This window comes from Octopus sinensis, linkage group LG22, assembly GCF_006345805.1.
Source record: "Octopus sinensis linkage group LG22, ASM634580v1, whole genome shotgun sequence".
NCBI lineage: Eukaryota > Metazoa > Mollusca > Cephalopoda > Octopoda > Octopodidae > Octopus > Octopus sinensis.
The window spans coordinates 6,545,980-6,563,857 of NC_043018.1; the positions used below are offsets into that span (position 1 = coordinate 6,545,980).

The following is a 17,878-nucleotide window of genomic DNA, read 5'->3' on the forward strand; positions in this document are numbered from 1 at the left end:
TGAAATAAAGTGTCTTGGTCAAGGACACAACACGTCACTGGGAATTGAACTCACAACTTTATGATATTGAGCCGAATGCCCTAACCATTAAGCCACATGAAGATCACATTTTGATTTTTTTATAGAAAGGTCATGTAAGATAGCATCAATGGAGATGAACTATGTTGCAATAAATGATGGGATGGTCATGATTGGAATGCCTTTGATTATCAGACAACTTGGCTAGGATTTATGTGGAGCTAGATATATATATATAGAGAGAGATGTACTTGCATAGCAAGTGACTTGATCTGAGATCGTGTGCTGGAAAGAAAGCAATTGCAACAATTTATATATATAAAAAAACATTTAATTATTCTCAAAACCATTGATCTAAAAACTAAATTGATCTAAAAACTAAATTGATCTAAAAAATGGCTGAAAATCCAAGAATTTCAGGATTATCCTTGGGGTCGAAAGATGACCAAATTAAATCCATGTGTAACATTTTGAAATTTGGACAGGACGTCTTCAAAGAATTTTGCCCTGCACCAGTTTCTTTTGATGAAAAATTCCTAGAAGAATTCTTCCATACTACAGAACTCTTGCAGAAAAGCTGTTCCAGTATTTTGTCAGCCAAAAATGCACCGAAATATCACCAGAAGTCTCATTATTTCAAGTATGTTCATTCCTGTTATCCAAAATATCCAATAAAAAGGAAAGAGCAGAAAATAGAATTATTGCAATCATTCAATTCTTCAAGAACGGCATCGACACCGTCTTCCTTGTCATCGTTCTCTTCCTCATCATCCTCTTCTTTGCCTCATTCTAATTCCATACCTGCTTCCAGTCCAAAATCTGTATTTCCTTTATCTTCCCATCAAAGCATTTTGAAGAGGAATCGCGTGTCTTGGAGAACCAGAAGAGAAAGCAAAAGCAAGAAATCGGTGACGCTCACCGTTGTCCACGAGGAATTGAAGACCCAGAGACAGTTAAATGTGGTGGAAGAAGTCGGTTATAGCAAAATGGTTTGCTCCAAAGATATGGAATGTCTTCAACAGAAGCAAGAATATTCCCAGAAGCCAAAATGGAATAAAAAATACTGCAGGTGATAAAAAAAAGCTTTCTTTTTCTCTCACCATCACACTCTCTATTTACCTGATACTCTCTCTTTCTCACTGTCAATCCCCCTCCCTTACGTTTTCTTCTTATATCTCTTTCTTTTCCTCCCACCATCCCTCGCTATCTCACTGACATTCTGCCTTTCTAATTACTGGTACTCTCTTCCTTTAATCTCTTTTTCTCTCTCTACCTCTATTTCTTTTCATTAGTTGTTCACTCACTGTCTGTCTGTTTGTCTGTCTGTGTGTCTCTGTCTATCTCTCTCTCTGTCTGTCTGTCTCTCTCTCACTGTCTGTCTGTGTGTCTCTGTCTATCTCTCTCTCTCTCTTTCCCTTCTTAAGACTCCCTCATTCTCCATTTGTTTATTAAATGTCTGTCTGCTCCTCTGCTTTTCTACCTATCTGTCCCCTTGTCCCCATCTGCTTCTTTTTATATCTCCCTCCCTGTCTGTCTCTCTGTCTGTCTATCTAGCTCATTGTCTCTCATTCTACCTGTCTGTCTGTCTGTCTACCAGTCTGTCAATTTAATTACCTTAGTCTCTCCCCCTCTCCCTCTCACACTATATATTTCTCTCTCTCTCTCTCTCTCTCTGTCTCTCTCCCTATCTCTCTACCTTATTACTGTATTTTTTCTTTTGTTTCCTTTTTTTTATAAATCCCACCTGATTTTCCTTCTTCTCATTCTCATAGCATCCACCCCACACTTTCTTACCCTCTCGCTCTTTCCCTTTCTGTTTCTTTCCTTATCTCTGTCTCTCTCTCTCTCTTCCTCTCTCTTCCTCTCTCTTTTCCTCCCTCACACTCTTTTTATCTTTCTTTAGCTTTCTCTCCCATATTTTTTCTTGTTTGATAATTCTATAAATTATACACACACACACACACACACACACACACACACTCACCTAAGTACATATGAATATATAATACTCTGTGTGTGTGTGTGTGGTGTGTGTGTATATGCACAGACTAACAACAATACATTTACATGAGCAACAGTATATTTGTGTGTGTGTGTGTCTAATATATACATACATATATGTGTACATACAATGTATATGTGCAAACAAGCATGCACTCATATGCACATATAATTAATTGTGTGTGCATCTATATATATATCTATATCTATATATAGATATATGTATAGACACGCAAACACACACATACCTATGTGTGTGTGTGTGTATATATATATACATATATATATGTATGTGTACGTATATGTACACACATATATATATACACACACATACATATATGCATATACACCTATGTATGTATGTATGTATATGTGTGTATATATATATATATATATATATATTATATATAAACATGCACACACACACCACACACATACATATATATATATAGACCTGTGTATATATGTATGTATATATATATATGTATGTGTATATATATAAATACAATATATATACAATATATATATATATATATTATATATAATATATTTATATGTTATATATACATACCACACGTGTATGTGTGTATGTATATACACATATGTGTATATATATGTGTATGTGTGTATGTGTATACTGTACGCACATATCCAAATATCCAAAAGCAAGTTGGATAACAATAGCCATTGTAGATCTACATTGTATGTATCTAAGAATTAAGATAGTTTCGACATTTTAATGGGGGGGGGCATGGTGGTGGTGGTGGTAGTGGGGAGATAGCCATGTGTTGCGGGGTGTGTGGGGGAGGCACTTGTCATTGCATCTTCTTCCCCCACCCCTCCCCCTTCTCCCTTCCTCCACCCACCTGCCATCCCTTCCCCTGTCCCTCCGCTGCATAATGTCTTCTCTGTTACACTTGACTGATTACTTAACTGCATCTCTCTGTTGCTGCCACCACCACCACCACCACCACCACCTTATCATCGTCATCATCATCATCATCATCATCATCGTCGTCGTCGTCGTCGTCATCTCTAACAACATTATTCTCTATAATTTCACTACCTGTACAACATTTAGTATGTTAACACACCAAACCCGCCCCCACACACCACTGGCACCAGCAGCACCACCACCACAACCACAACCATCACAACAACTACCACCACCACAACAGCCGCTACCACCATCAACCCCATCACCACCACCACCACTACCACAGCCACCACCATCACCACCAATACCACCGCCGCAGCCAACTCCATCACCATTATCATCATCATCATCACCATCACCACTACCACCGCCGCCGCCACCAACCCCATCGCCATTATCATCATCACCACCATCACCACTACTACCACAGCCACCACCACTACCACCGCCACCACCACCACCACTACCACAGCCGCCACCACCACCACCACTGCCACTACACCACCAACCCCATCACCATTATCATCATCATCATCATCACCACCACTACCACCACCACAGTCACCACCACCACCACCACCACCACCACACACCCTACCACCACCACCACTACCAAAGACAGCACTGTTGAGATTCCTTTACACATAATTAGCATCATCATTGTCATCACAGCTAATGTTATACACACACACACACACACATACACACCACCACCAGCGTCCCCCCCACCAGCGTCCCCCACCACCACCACCACTATCATCATCATCATCATCATCCTCCTCATCACCAGCATCACAATTCATGCATGAATGCTTCAGATTTAATTTGGACAAATTTACATTTAAGTCAATAGTGAAGAAGAAGAGGCTGTGCGTGTGTGTTGTGTGTGTGTGTGTTGGGTAGGGAGTTAGGGGATTATGGGGTTGGGTGGGATTAGGGTGTAGTAGGGGTAAGGGTAGAGCAGGGGGTGGATGGGGGTGGGGGAGGGGAATAATAGAAAGTGTGGGAAGCAGGAGATGTTGAAAGGTGATAGACACACGCACGCACGCGCGCACACACACATAAATGCATACACACATGTGCAATGGAGACATTATATATACATGTGTGAGTGTGTATATACATACATACAGAAATATATATATATATATATATATATAATATATATAATATATATACATATATATATTTCTATATGTGTGCATATATATAATATATATTTACAGAGAGGTAGAATAGACAGACATACAAATACATACATATATATATATATACTATATATATATATATATATATATATATATATATATATATATATTATATATATATATATATATATTAGAGAGAGAGAGAGAAGAGGAGAGAGAGAGAGACATGTACAATGGAGACTATATATGTGTGTGTGTGTTTGCAAAGACAGACAGATTACATGGAAACAGACGCATGGACTCATATACAGACAAAATACACACACACACTCACACACAGTTACATACATACATGTGTGTAGAAAAACACCCAAATCTTCATACATAAAACAACATAATCTTCTACAAAAACAGATATTCTATATATATATATATTATATTATATATATATATATATATATATATATTGGGTTGTGTGGTTGTGTGGTAAGTAGCTTGCTTACCAACCACATGGTTCTGGGTTCAGTCCCACTGCTTGGCGCTTTGGGCAAATGTCTTTTACTATAGCCTCAGGCTGATCAAAGCCTTGTTAGTGGATTTGGTAGACAGAAACCGAAAGAAGCCCATCGTATATATGTATATATACATGTATGCATGTATATGTTTGTGTCTGTGTTTGTTCCCCCAACATTGCATGACAACCGATGCGGGTGTGTTTACGTCCCCGTAACTTAGCGGTTGGGCCAAAGACCCCGATAGAATAAGTACTAGGCTTACAAAAAATAAGTCCTGGGGTTGATTTACTCGACTAAAGGCAGTGCTCCAGCATGGCTAAAGTCAAATGACTGAAACAAGTAAAAGAGTATACACACACACACATATATATATACATATATATATACACACAAAGTAGATACAGACTTCTGCATGTATGTATGAATAACTGTATATATATGCATGTGTGTGTAGATATGTGTTTTTCTACTTTTCTATGATTTATTGAGAAGTGGATGCTCCACACCCATGGTTCTTTCCAGGGCCATCACTACTGATGGGAGTGGGAAACAGATAAAGATATCCTCATACCAGTATAACAGATAGTTTAATCAATTATAATAGGCAGGGAGTTGTTGTCAGTTCAAATTCCGTTGAGGTCGGCTTTGCCTTTCATCCTTTCGGGGTCGATAAGTTAAGTAACAGTTATGCACTGGGGTCGATGTAATCGACTTAATCCCTTTGTCTGTCCTTGTTTGTCCCCTCTATGTTTATCCCCTTGTGGGCAATAAAGAGATAAGAGATAAATGCAATGGGCAGACCTCCATCATCATCATCATTGTTTAGCATCCTCTTTCCGTGCTGGCATGGGTTGGGCAGTTTGCCATGAAGCTGGCTAGCAGGGAGCTGTCCGACTCCAAATATCTGTTGTGACATGGTTTCTATGGCTGGATGCCCTTCCTAATGCCAAACACTTAACAGAGAATGCTGGGTGCTTTGTAAGAGCTGCTGGTATGGTTGCATTTATGCAGCACTGACACAGGTGCCCGTTAAGTGGCACCAGAAAATGTATGTAGTAAAGGGCAGGGAGTAGATAAAGTAAGGTAATGAACAACAGGTAGGTATGGTAATTAGCAACAGGTGGATAAAATTAGCATTGATAATTGGCAGATATGTTGGGTAAGGTATGACAGGTACATACATAGCATGTAAGTCAATTGCAGATAATCTTCTCTCTTTTACTCATTTTAGTCATTGGGCACTGGCCATGCTGGGGCTCTGCCTAGAAGGGTTTTAGTTGAACTAATCAACTCCAGTACTAAATGATTTAAACAAAAAAAAAATGTCCGGTTACTTATCCTATCAGTCTCTTTTGCTGAACTGCTAAGTTATTGGGATGTAAATAGACCCACACTGACAGTCAAGTGACGGAGGGAAGAAATACAAACACACACACAGACACAAACATACACACATGCACATGCGTGCATGCACACACACACACACACACACACAGAGGTGTGGCTTTATGGTAAGAAGTTTGCTTTCTGACCATATTATCCTGGATTCAGTCCCACTGCATGTTGAAAGAAGCCTGTTGTATAAGTGTGTGTGAGTTTATATATATATATATATATATATATATATTATACACACATATATATATATATATATACATACATATATACACACACACACACACACACACACACACACACACACACACACACACATATATATATATATATATGTATTTATGTATATATCTATGTGTGCCTGTCTTCATGTCTGTGTTTGTCTCCTGCCACTGCTTGACAACTGGTGTTGGTTTGGTTACATCCCCATATCCTAGCGATCCAGCAAGAGAGGCCGACAGAATAAGTTCCAGGCTTACAAAAATAACCGGGGTCAATTCGTTGAACTAAAAATCATTGATGGCAGTGCCCCAGCATGGTCGCAGTCTAACGACCGAAACAAGTGAAGGCCACGTTGTGTTTGTCTGTTAAATACCAAATCTGTTCCCAAAGCTTTGGTTGAATTGAGACTATAATAAGAAGAGAACTGCTCAAGGTGCCATGCAATGGGATTGAAATCGAAATCTTGTAGATGGGAAGCAAACTTTTTACCACACAGCCACGCCTGTATCTATTCAGTAAGATTTTATAGTCAAACCTAATTTATGGAAATGGCAAAGACACTCTAAATATAGACGATAGACAGATGCAGTAATTAAATTAACGAAGTTAAATGCACAGTGTAAAATACAATAGGCAAACACATAAACCTACATGATAGGCTGATTAGCTCCATAAAATGTAGTTGTCAGACTGACCAACAATGAGCCTCTTTGTTGCGGTCTGAGCTGCTAGAAATAACAGCCAAATCTATTTCAAATCTCACCTTGCGAGCTTGTGTTTAAATAATGCCCTAGTAATAATGTGCACTGAGTTTGAGGAAAACGACTGGATCGGAGTGATGGAAAGGAACACTTTTGATCGTTGGTTTATTCAGTGAGGCCCTGACTGAGGGTTAATCAACAGCGATAGGTGGGCAGGATAAACATTAGGTGATGGAAACATTGTGAAGGGAAGGTGACTGAGAAATGGAAAGATTAAGAGACACAGAGACCTGTAGATGATTGATAGAAAGACTAAGAGATACATGGGCCCCATCATCATCACCATCATCATTGTCATTGTCATCACCATCACTGCTATCCTCCTCCTCCTCCTCCTCCTAATAATAATAATAATAATAATAATAATAATAATAATAATAATAATAATAATAATATCCTACGCAAAATACTTTCTATGTAATCTCAAGTTTTAAAACAAACATAATTTTCGTATGTTTTTTTTTAGACATTCACTAGTACAACACTAAAAAAACCCCCCCAAATATATGGCACACTAGGCATAACAACAACATGAACTTCCAACCTGTTCTCTCTTGAGGTCTCTGGGTGAGATTTGGAGCCAACTTGTACAAATATAAAGCAAACCACACATAGAATAATAATAATAATAATAATAATAATAACGCTGATGATGATGATGATGATGATGTCCCCTTTTCCATGCTTGCACGGGATTGGATAAAATTTGTTGAGATGGACTCTCCATGGCTGGATGCCCTTTCTGTTGCCAACCCTCACCTGTTTCCAAGTAAGGTAATATTTCCACCTTCCCCATGTCCACACATGTTCTCACAGAAGACTGGGAACAAACGACACCACTTCCATGACAGTGACACTCACTTACAACAACCACATGGAAAGGAGACAGTAACGCACACACATGCATGTGCGCGTGTGCACACACACACGTGTTTGTGTGTGCATGCGTGAATCTCTTTACTCTCTTTTACTTGTTTCAGCCATTTGACTGTGGCCATGCTGGAGTACCACCTTTAATCGAGCAACTCGACCCCAGGACTTATTCTTTTGTAAGCCCAGTGCTTATTCTGTCGGTCTCTTTTGCCGAACCGCTAAGTAACGGGGACATAAACACACCAGCATCGGTTGTCAAGCAATGCTAGGGGGACAAACACAGACACACAAACATACACATGCATATATATATATCGTCAACATCATCATCATCGTTTAGCGTCTGCTTTCCATGCTGGCATGGGTTGGACGGTTCGACCGGGTCTGGGAAGCCAGGAGGCTGCACCAGGCCCAGTCTGATCTGGCAGTGTTTCTACAGCTGGATGCCCTTCCTAATGTCAACCACTCCATGAGTGTAGTGGGTGCTTTTTATGTGCCACCGGCACAGGTGCCAGACGAGGCTGGCAAACGGCCATGATCGGATGGTGCTTTTTACGTGCCATATATACATATATACGATGGGCTTCTTTCAGTTTCCGTCTTTCAGTTTCACTCACAAGGCTTTGGTCGGCCCGAGGCTATAGTAGAAGACACTTGCCCAAGGTGCCATGCAGTGGGACTGAACCCGGACCATGTGATTGGTAAGCAAGCTACTAACCACACAGCCACTCCTGTGCCTATGAATGTATGTTTTCATCTCCTAAATCCTTTCACAAAGCTTTTATCAGACTGGAGCTGTAGCAGAAGACACTTGGCCATGGTGCCACACAGTGGAACTGAACATGGAACCATGTGGTTGGCAAGCACATTTCTCACCATAGAAGGACAAAGAGATAGAGGAAGCTGGAGATGATAAATAGAAAGAGTAAGAAACGGATGAACTTACAACCCTTTTGGCAAAATATTCCGCAACCTGTCAACACATTCTGTTGTGATAATATCGTCTGGTAAGAGATATCATGGGAAACAAATATCTATTTGCAGTTTATTGGCACCAATATTCCTCAAGGAACAATTCCTGGAAGTGAAAGCAGATGACAGTCTCAGAACTGAAGAATTTCAAGAGAAACAAGGTAAATATTTTGATAAAAATTTTCACATAAAGCAAAACTTTAAAAAAATGTATGACTCCATCTTTCTTGTTTTCTCTCTCTCTTTCTCTAATTCTCTCCTGTAGGTGCTTATGTTTATGTTTACAAACACACACACACACACACACACACACACGCATGCATGCACACATACATGTGCATGCACACACACAAAACCACACATATTCATACATATGCATGTATGTCTACCTATTTATCTATCTATCTGTCTGTCTGTCTGTCTCTCTGCTGTATGTATGTTTGCATGTATGTATGTATGTATGTAAGTATGTATGTAAGTATGCATGTATATATGTATCTATTTGTATGTATGTATACTTACATGAATCTATCTGTATATATGCATGCATGTTTGTAAGCAGGCATCTATATATGTATATATCTATATGTATGCATGTATGTATCAGTATGCATGCATATCTGTATCTATCAATCTATATCTCTATATGTATGCATGTATGTATGTATGTATGTATCTATGTATTTATGTCAGGTCACTTTCGAGTGCTACTGGTAACATGTAACCCAGTACAACCTGTTGCATGGTTGGGTCACCGGTGACTAAACCGGCAACCCCACCAAGTTTTATTGGACACCCTGCGGGATGAAAAACAAAACCCATCAAAGGGCGGAGGAACTCTTGAGAGTCAACGGCCATCCAATAAATGTCTTAAAGTTGTATCATGCACGGGGACATAGAAATAATCGGACTGAATACCCGATCGCACGGTTAAACCATTGGGAGTGAAGGACTCCTAGCCTTTGTTAGGGCATCTTTCTAGGAAAAGGTAATTCAGGTAACTGGGATAACTCCGACATAAAACCTGCGGCTCAGTGGTTCCCGATGCTGCTGACTTGTTCTTCTTTTCAGATTATGGCTGCTGTTGCTTAGTGAGTGGGATTGACTCAGTGCACAGCCTTTCCTCACTTTAAAAAAAAAAATCTTCTTGCACAGGCATTGCATGATAACAACATTGATTAAGCTTTGTGCAATGGCCATACTCGATAACGAGGGGGCAGCCACCATGTATGTATGTATGTATGTGTGTGTGTGTGTGTCTGTCTGTCTGTCTGCCTATACACACACATTCTGGCAGAATCGTTAGCACGCCGGGCGAAATGCGTAAGCGTATTTCGTCTGCCATTACGTTCTGAGTTCAAATTCTGCCGAGGTCGACTTTGCCTTTCATCCGTTCGGGGTCGATAAATAAAGTACCAGTTTCGCACTGGGGTTGATGTAATCGACTTAATCCCTTTGTCTGTCCTTATATGTCCTCTCTGTGTTTAGCCCCTTGTGGGCAGTAAAGAAATATATACACACACATATACATACATACAACTACATATATCTATATGTATCCCTATGTGTACAGATACACACACACATACCTACAGTGCTGCTTAAGACTTACACTGGATAACCGGACAATTCACTTAATTGCATAACATTTCAAACCACGACCCTCTACCATTTAACATCTAAATATTAAATCTATGCAAAAGTGCCTGATTGATTAAAGATGCAAATGAAGTCAATTTCGTTTATTAGCATAATAATTTTTCATGATTTTGAGTAAAACAAAAATTAATTAATTGGTGAAAAGCAGCATAAAAAAACTGAACATTCGTTTTGATGTATAATGAATAAAATATTTCTGGAAGTTTCTGTTTCCATGGTCAGTTAAAAACAAAGTTATTTCTACTCTCATATTTACTAACAACTGATGTCAAAAGAGTTTGTTCTGGAGTATTTTTTAAAATTTGTTTTTCATGTTTGATAAAATGCTTCTATTACTAAAACTTCGTTGGAGATAGAATTGCAGACAGACTGCTAGCTGTGTGGTTAAGAAGTTTGCTTTGTAACTGTATGATTTTGGGTTCGATCCCACTGTGTGGTACACTGGGCAAGTGTTTTTTTTTTGCTGTGGTTCTGGGTCAACTGATGCCTTGAGAGTGAATTTTGTGGTTGGAAACCAGGTGGATGCCCATTGTGTAAAAAAAGCACCTGTTGGTGCCATATAAAAGGCACCTGTGCTGGTGTCACGTTAAAAGCACCTGGTACACTCTGTAAAGTAGTTGGTGTTAGGAAGGGCATCCAGCTGAAGAAATCATGCCAAAACAAGTAACTCTCCAGCTTGCCAGCTTCTGTCAAACTGTTCAACCCAAGCCAGCATGGAAAACAGATGTAAAAAAAAAAAATAATAATAAAAATAATCATCATCATCATCATCATCAAACATCCATTTTCCATGCTAGCATGGGTTGGGTGGTTTGACTGGAAGAGGCAAACCAAGAAGCTGCACCAGGTTCCAGTCTGATTTGGCATCGTTTCTATGACCAGATGCCCTTCCTAACACCAACCACTCCGAGCATGTAATGGGTACCTTTTTATGTGCCACCAGCATCAGCTATGATAATGATTTTACTTGGATTGATAAGTCTTCTCAAGCACAACATATCACCAAAGGTCTTGGTTACTTGTCATCACCACATAGTGCAATATATGGATTCATAGAATCATGTGGCTATCACAGAAAGCTCCTCCAGTGGACCTGGCTACCAGGCCACATAATAATCTAATACAGGGAAGTATAATGCAGAGTTGCATGCAGTAGAAATCCAGATCAGAGCAATGAAATTATTTCATATTTCTTTACTGCCCACAAGGGGCGACATACAAAGGGGACATAAAGGACAGACAAACGGATTAAGTCGAGTACATTGACCCCAGTGCGTAAATGGTACTTATTTAATTGGCCCCGAAAGAATGAAAGGCAAAGGTTGACCCCATTGGAATTTGAACTCAGAACGTAGCGGCAGACGAAATACCACTAAGCATTTCGCCTGGCATGCTAATGTTTCTGCCAGCTCAGCGCCTTTCATGAAGTGTATATAAAGAAACCATAAGTCCAGAAGTATGAGTGGTGAATATATTTATTTAACTATTTATCGTCCTTAGGATTACAGCTGTTTCATAACCTGCATCATGTAATAATAATTTCAGTGTTTTAAATTATGTTTACATTTCTTGCCAAAATATGCATACTATGCATTATATAATACAATTGTATATTTACAAATCAGTGCAGATGAAGAGTTGAAGTATGACGTTCTGGTGATCTGATGAGCTAGCCTTTTTTATCTGCACTGATTTATGAATATACAATCATATATTTTCAAATCAATAATTGTCCTCAGTTGCAATTTTTCAAGGCCATCTTAAGAGTGCCATTGTATCATTTCTGGGTTTTCAATGTGACTGAGGACCAACTGCTACTTTAGCATAAGAAAGGGCAATGAGAATGTTGATCATGGTTTGAAATTGAACACGGAATAAAAGGATAACCAAAATAAATATTACCCAAAAGAAAGAGCAGCATTGGTGTCAAACCTGCTGGGAATTGAACCTGGGTAAGATAACTAAACTAGATTTTGCATAGATGCAACAGTAAAGGTGATGTTGGCGCTGATGGGAACTGAACCCTAGACAGTCATCATCATCATCATCGTTTAACATCCGTTTTCCGTGCTAGCACGGGTTAGATGGTTTGACCGGGGTCTGGGAAGCCAGGAGGCTGCACCAGGCTTCAGTCTGATCTGGCAATGTTTCCACAGCTGAATGCCCTTCCTAATGCCAACCACTCCGTGAGTGTAGTGGGTGCTTTTTACATGCCACCGGCACAGGTGCCAGTCAAGGCGGCGCTGGCATCAGCCACGTTCGGATGGTGCTTTTTACGTGCCACTGGCACAGAAGCCAGTCAGGGTGGCGCTGGCATCGGCCACGTTCGGATGGTGCTTTTTATGTGCCACCGGCACAGGTATCACAACTACTATTTCCATTTGATATTTATTTCGATGTTCATGTACTTGACTTAATAAGTCTCCTCAAGCACAGCAGGTTGTTCTGAAATCCAAGGTACTTTGAATAGGCTGGGGCTATGCGGAACTGGTGCAGGAAGCAGCCCGGGTCTTTGCAGTCACAGCATATCTCCAGAGATCTCGGTCCTTCATCATTGCCTCTGTGAGGCCCACAAAAGAAAGAGAAATGCTGATGTTGACTTGGTTGGGAATTGAACACTGGACAGTGAGGTAACTGAGCTAAATATTACATAGAAGAAAGAAAAATACTGATGTTGGCTTGTGTAGGAATTGAACCCTGAACATTTTGGTGACTAAACTAGATACTGCACAGAAGAAAGAAAAATGTTAATGTTGGCTCTGGTGGGAGCTGAAGCTTCAACAGAAGTAACCAAGTTAGATATTACATGAAAGAAAAAAAACGTTGATGTGGGCTCTGATGGGAATTGAAACCTGGGCAGTGTGATACCTAAATTTGATACTTCACAGAGAAAGAAAAATGTTGGTGTTGGATCTGGTGGGAGTTGAACCTAGGGCAACATGATAACCAAGCTACATGCCACATAGTCTCTCATCCGTCAGTGTTGACAGAAATATTATGATACAATTCCCCAGGACATGTCTAATTAACACGGAGACATCTTTAATTAGAGTTGTCTTAATTAATTATTATGTGTTTATTATTTAGTACTCACTTATACCTTCACATACTAACATATATACTTGCATACATATATATGTACACACATATACATACATACACACATATATATATATATATATACGTATCTATATATACGCACATATATATATATGTATGTATATATATGTATATATATATATACATACATATATATGTACACACACACACATATACATACATAACATGTATATACTTATATGTATGTATATATATATATATATATATATATATATATATATATATATATATATTATATAATAATATTATACCTATGTATGTACATATATATATACCTATATAGGTATATATAATATATATACCTATATATGTACATATATATGTATATATATACATGTATGTATATATATATGTATATATATATATTATATATATATATATATATACACATATATATATAGATAGATATATGAATATAACTTGTGTGTCTGTGATTATATTATATATATATATATGTATGTATGTATATGTGTTTGAGAAAAAGAAAGATTTTGTGGAAAATATGTCTGTGAGAGTGAGAGCAGATGTGTGCATGTGTGTGAAATAGAGAGTGTGTGCGTGTCTGTCTCTGTGTGTCCATGAGTGCATGCATTTGTGTTTGTGAAGTGTCCTGTCTGCTGAAATGCAACACAAACACTAACACACACAGAGACACAAACACACGCGTACACACACAAGCACACATGCCTGCATACACACACATAATAGAACAGTCACATACATTCTTATAAAACTTCTGTCCCTCTTTAATATAAACATACTCATACACTTACACACACACAAACACATTTTTGTGCATAAATGTGTGATGAATTGTATGTCTGCAGAATAACAGAAAACCCACATACATACATACATACATTACATACATGCACACATGTACATAAAAACAGGCACATACACACACACACACACGTTGACTAGAATTTTTGTTTTATTTTATTAGTTAGTCAAGGGGAAGAAGAGAAGAAGGAGGACGAGGAGGAGTAAGAGGGGGAAGCAGTACCCACGACCTTTCCAACTAAATATCAACATAGACTAATGTCGAAAGTTCTAAGACATTGTTAATTTGATAGCTAAGTATTGGCTACAAAAATACATGCACACACACACAAACACATTTATGTACAGGGACACACAAACACATAAACAGACAGGCGACACACACACACACACATATATGTATATATATATATCCTTATTTAAGTACACATATATATTCATAAGAAGGAAACTCATATATTAAAGACAGATATATGTGTGCAAGAAAATTTTTCTCTATGATATATGTGAAGCTATACGTAGCATTAAAAAGTGTGTTTACTGATGATGAGCACTCGGCTTTGGTATGAACATTATTAATGTGTGAGACTTTTTATTAGTTGGTCAGAAGGAGATGAGGAGAGACAGTGGAACCTTGGTGCTGATGGCTTTGACCTTTGTATGAGTCAATCCAGACTGGTTAATATTGATGTGGTGGTCGGTTGAACTATCTGCAGGTTGACATATAGACATGAGAATTGGTAGAAATGTTAGAGTGTTGGATAGGAGTATATTTTGTGGTATTTATCATGATGCTGTGAGATTCAGAAGTTCAAATCCTACTGCGATCAACTTTGCTCTTCAAATAGCAATAACAGAATGGTGAAATTGCAGAACTGGGAGAATATTGGATCGGATGTTTTGTGGTATTTGTTTTGACTCTTTGTATCATCATGATCACGATCATCATCGTTGTCATCATGATCATCATCGTTGTCATCATCATCATCATCACCGTCAGTCACCACCAATTGTCTCTACCATATCACCACCACCACCACCACCAGCAGAAGCACCATCACCATCAGCACTATCTACCATCACTACCACCAGCACCATCACACCACCACCAGTCCATCAGGTTTGAAGTACCATAGATTGAATCTACATAATTCTAAGTCAGGAATTTTGCAGCCCCCCTTGTACTTGGAACTAGGTGGGCTATGTCATCTTTTAGTTACTTACTTAGATCTAATGACTGTGGACTCACCATCACCACCACCACAACCACTGCTGCCCCAATGTGGGAGTCCTAGGAAAGGGAAGAAATGCTATTGCTATTTAGCCCCAGGAAACACTGTCTCCAGTTGGCTATGTGACACAAGCGTTCTGTGTCCTTAAGTTTTCAAACAGGGGAGATAAGCACCTTCACCCAGCAAAGCCAGCAACCAGAGGCTTGTTTCAGAGTCATTGCTCATCATCAGTCTGGAGTAGCATGGCTTGCTAGCTGTCAATGCTTATTCACCTTTGCCACATTAAGTTGGCAAAAACCATCACTTTATCGTGCTGCTACTGTATAAGTCTCTCTGAGAGATTTAGAAATGCATTATTTCTAATTTTGTAGAACAGTGAATTTATTTCACTTGAAATTCTATGTTTTCAAAGCTGAATAAGCACTGACAGCTAGTTAGCCAAGCTACTCCAGACTGATGAAGAGCAATGATTCAGAAACTAGTCTCTGCATGGTGGCTTTGCTGGGTGGAGGTGCTTATCTCCCATTTGAAAACTTAAGGACATAGAACGCTTGTGTCACATAGCCAACTGGAAACGGTATTTCCTGGAGTTAAATAGCAGTAGCATTCCTCCCTTTCCTGGAACTGCCACATTAAGTTGGAAACACACCATCACTATATATATATATATATACATACAACATACATACATATATATAGATCCAACTGATCGTGGCCGCTGCCAGCCTCCCCTGGCACCTGTGCTGGTGGCACGTAAAAAGCACCCACTCACTCACGGAGTGGTTGGCGTTAGGAAGGGCATCCAGCTGTAGAAACATTGCCAGATCAGATTGGAGCCTGGTGCAGCCTTCTGGCTTCCCAGACCCCGGTCAAACCGTCCAGCCTGTGCTAGCACGGAAAATGGACGTTAAACGATGACAATGATGATGATATATTATAGGCACAGGAGTGGCTGTGTGGTAAGTAGCTTGCTTACCAACCACATGGTTCTGAGTTCAGTCCCACTGCTTGGCACCTTTGGCAAGTGTCTTCTACAATAAACTCAAGCCAACCAAAGCCTTGTGAGTGGATTTGGTAGATGGAAACTGAAAGAAGCCTGTCATATATATATGTGTGTGTGTGTGTGTTTCTCCCCACCCCCAACATCGCTTGACAACCAATGCTGGTGTGTTTACATCCCCATAACTTAGCAGTTTGGCAAAAGAGACCGATAGAATAAGTACTAGGCTTCCAAAGAATAAGTCCTGGGGTCGATTTGTTTGACTAAAGGCAGTGCTCCAGCATGGCCACAGTTAAATGACTAAAAGAATAAAAGAATATATATATATATATATATATATATAATATATACATATATATATATATATATATATATATATATATATATATATATATATATATATATATATATATATATATATATATATGCATATATATGTAAGTTAGACTCCCTGGACAGTATATGGACAGAGAACTTGTGGCAGTAGCCAGCTGGAAAAGATGTTTTCCTGGGGCTAAAAAGTAGTAAAACTGTCCTGCACAGGACTGCCACATTGCATTGGCAAATACACTTTACTGTACGCTAGTGTTATTACATATTCCTCACTCAGAGATTTAAAACTAGTTGTTTCACTCACTCTGTCTCTCTCTCTATATATATATATATCTATATTTCTTTACTATCCACAAGGGGCTAAACATAGAGGGGACAAACAAAGGGATTAAGTTGATTACATCCGAGAGGATGAAAGGCAAAGTCGTCCTTGGCGGAATTTGAACTCAGAACGTAATGACAGATGAAATACCATTAAGCATTTAGCCCGGCGCGCTAACATTTCTGCCAGCTCGCCACCCTATAATATATATATATATATTATATAATATATATATATATATAATATATATATATATGTATATACATGTATATATATATATTATATACATGCATATAATATGTATGTATACATATGTATGTACACACACATACATATTTATATACACACACATATGCATAACATATATATAAATATGAATATAAACATATATAGCCAAGTGTGTGTATATATATATATGTACAAATATGTGTGTGTGTGTATATATATATATATATATATATATATATATACACACACACACATATGCACATTCAAAATTCTTGTCACATTTCTTCTGTTTGGAATAGTTTTCTCTGTCTATATGGCTGACTATAATTTGTCTGGCTTCAATATTGTCAACAGTGCAC

At 38.7% G+C, this 17,878-nt stretch overlaps 1 protein-coding gene across 1 annotated transcript; it reads left to right on the forward strand.

The window, feature by feature from the left end:
- Positions 1–354: 354 nt before the first annotated feature.
- On the forward strand, positions 355–12,143 carry LOC115223090. Its single transcript, XM_036512097.1, has 3 exons — positions 355–1,087; positions 8,915–9,003; positions 12,127–12,143. The coding sequence occupies exons 1-3, from the start codon at positions 414–416 to the stop codon at positions 12,141–12,143; spliced, it is 780 nt and encodes a 259-aa protein (XP_036367990.1). The 5' UTR covers positions 355–413.
- The last annotated feature ends 5,735 nt before the right edge of the window (positions 12,144–17,878 follow it).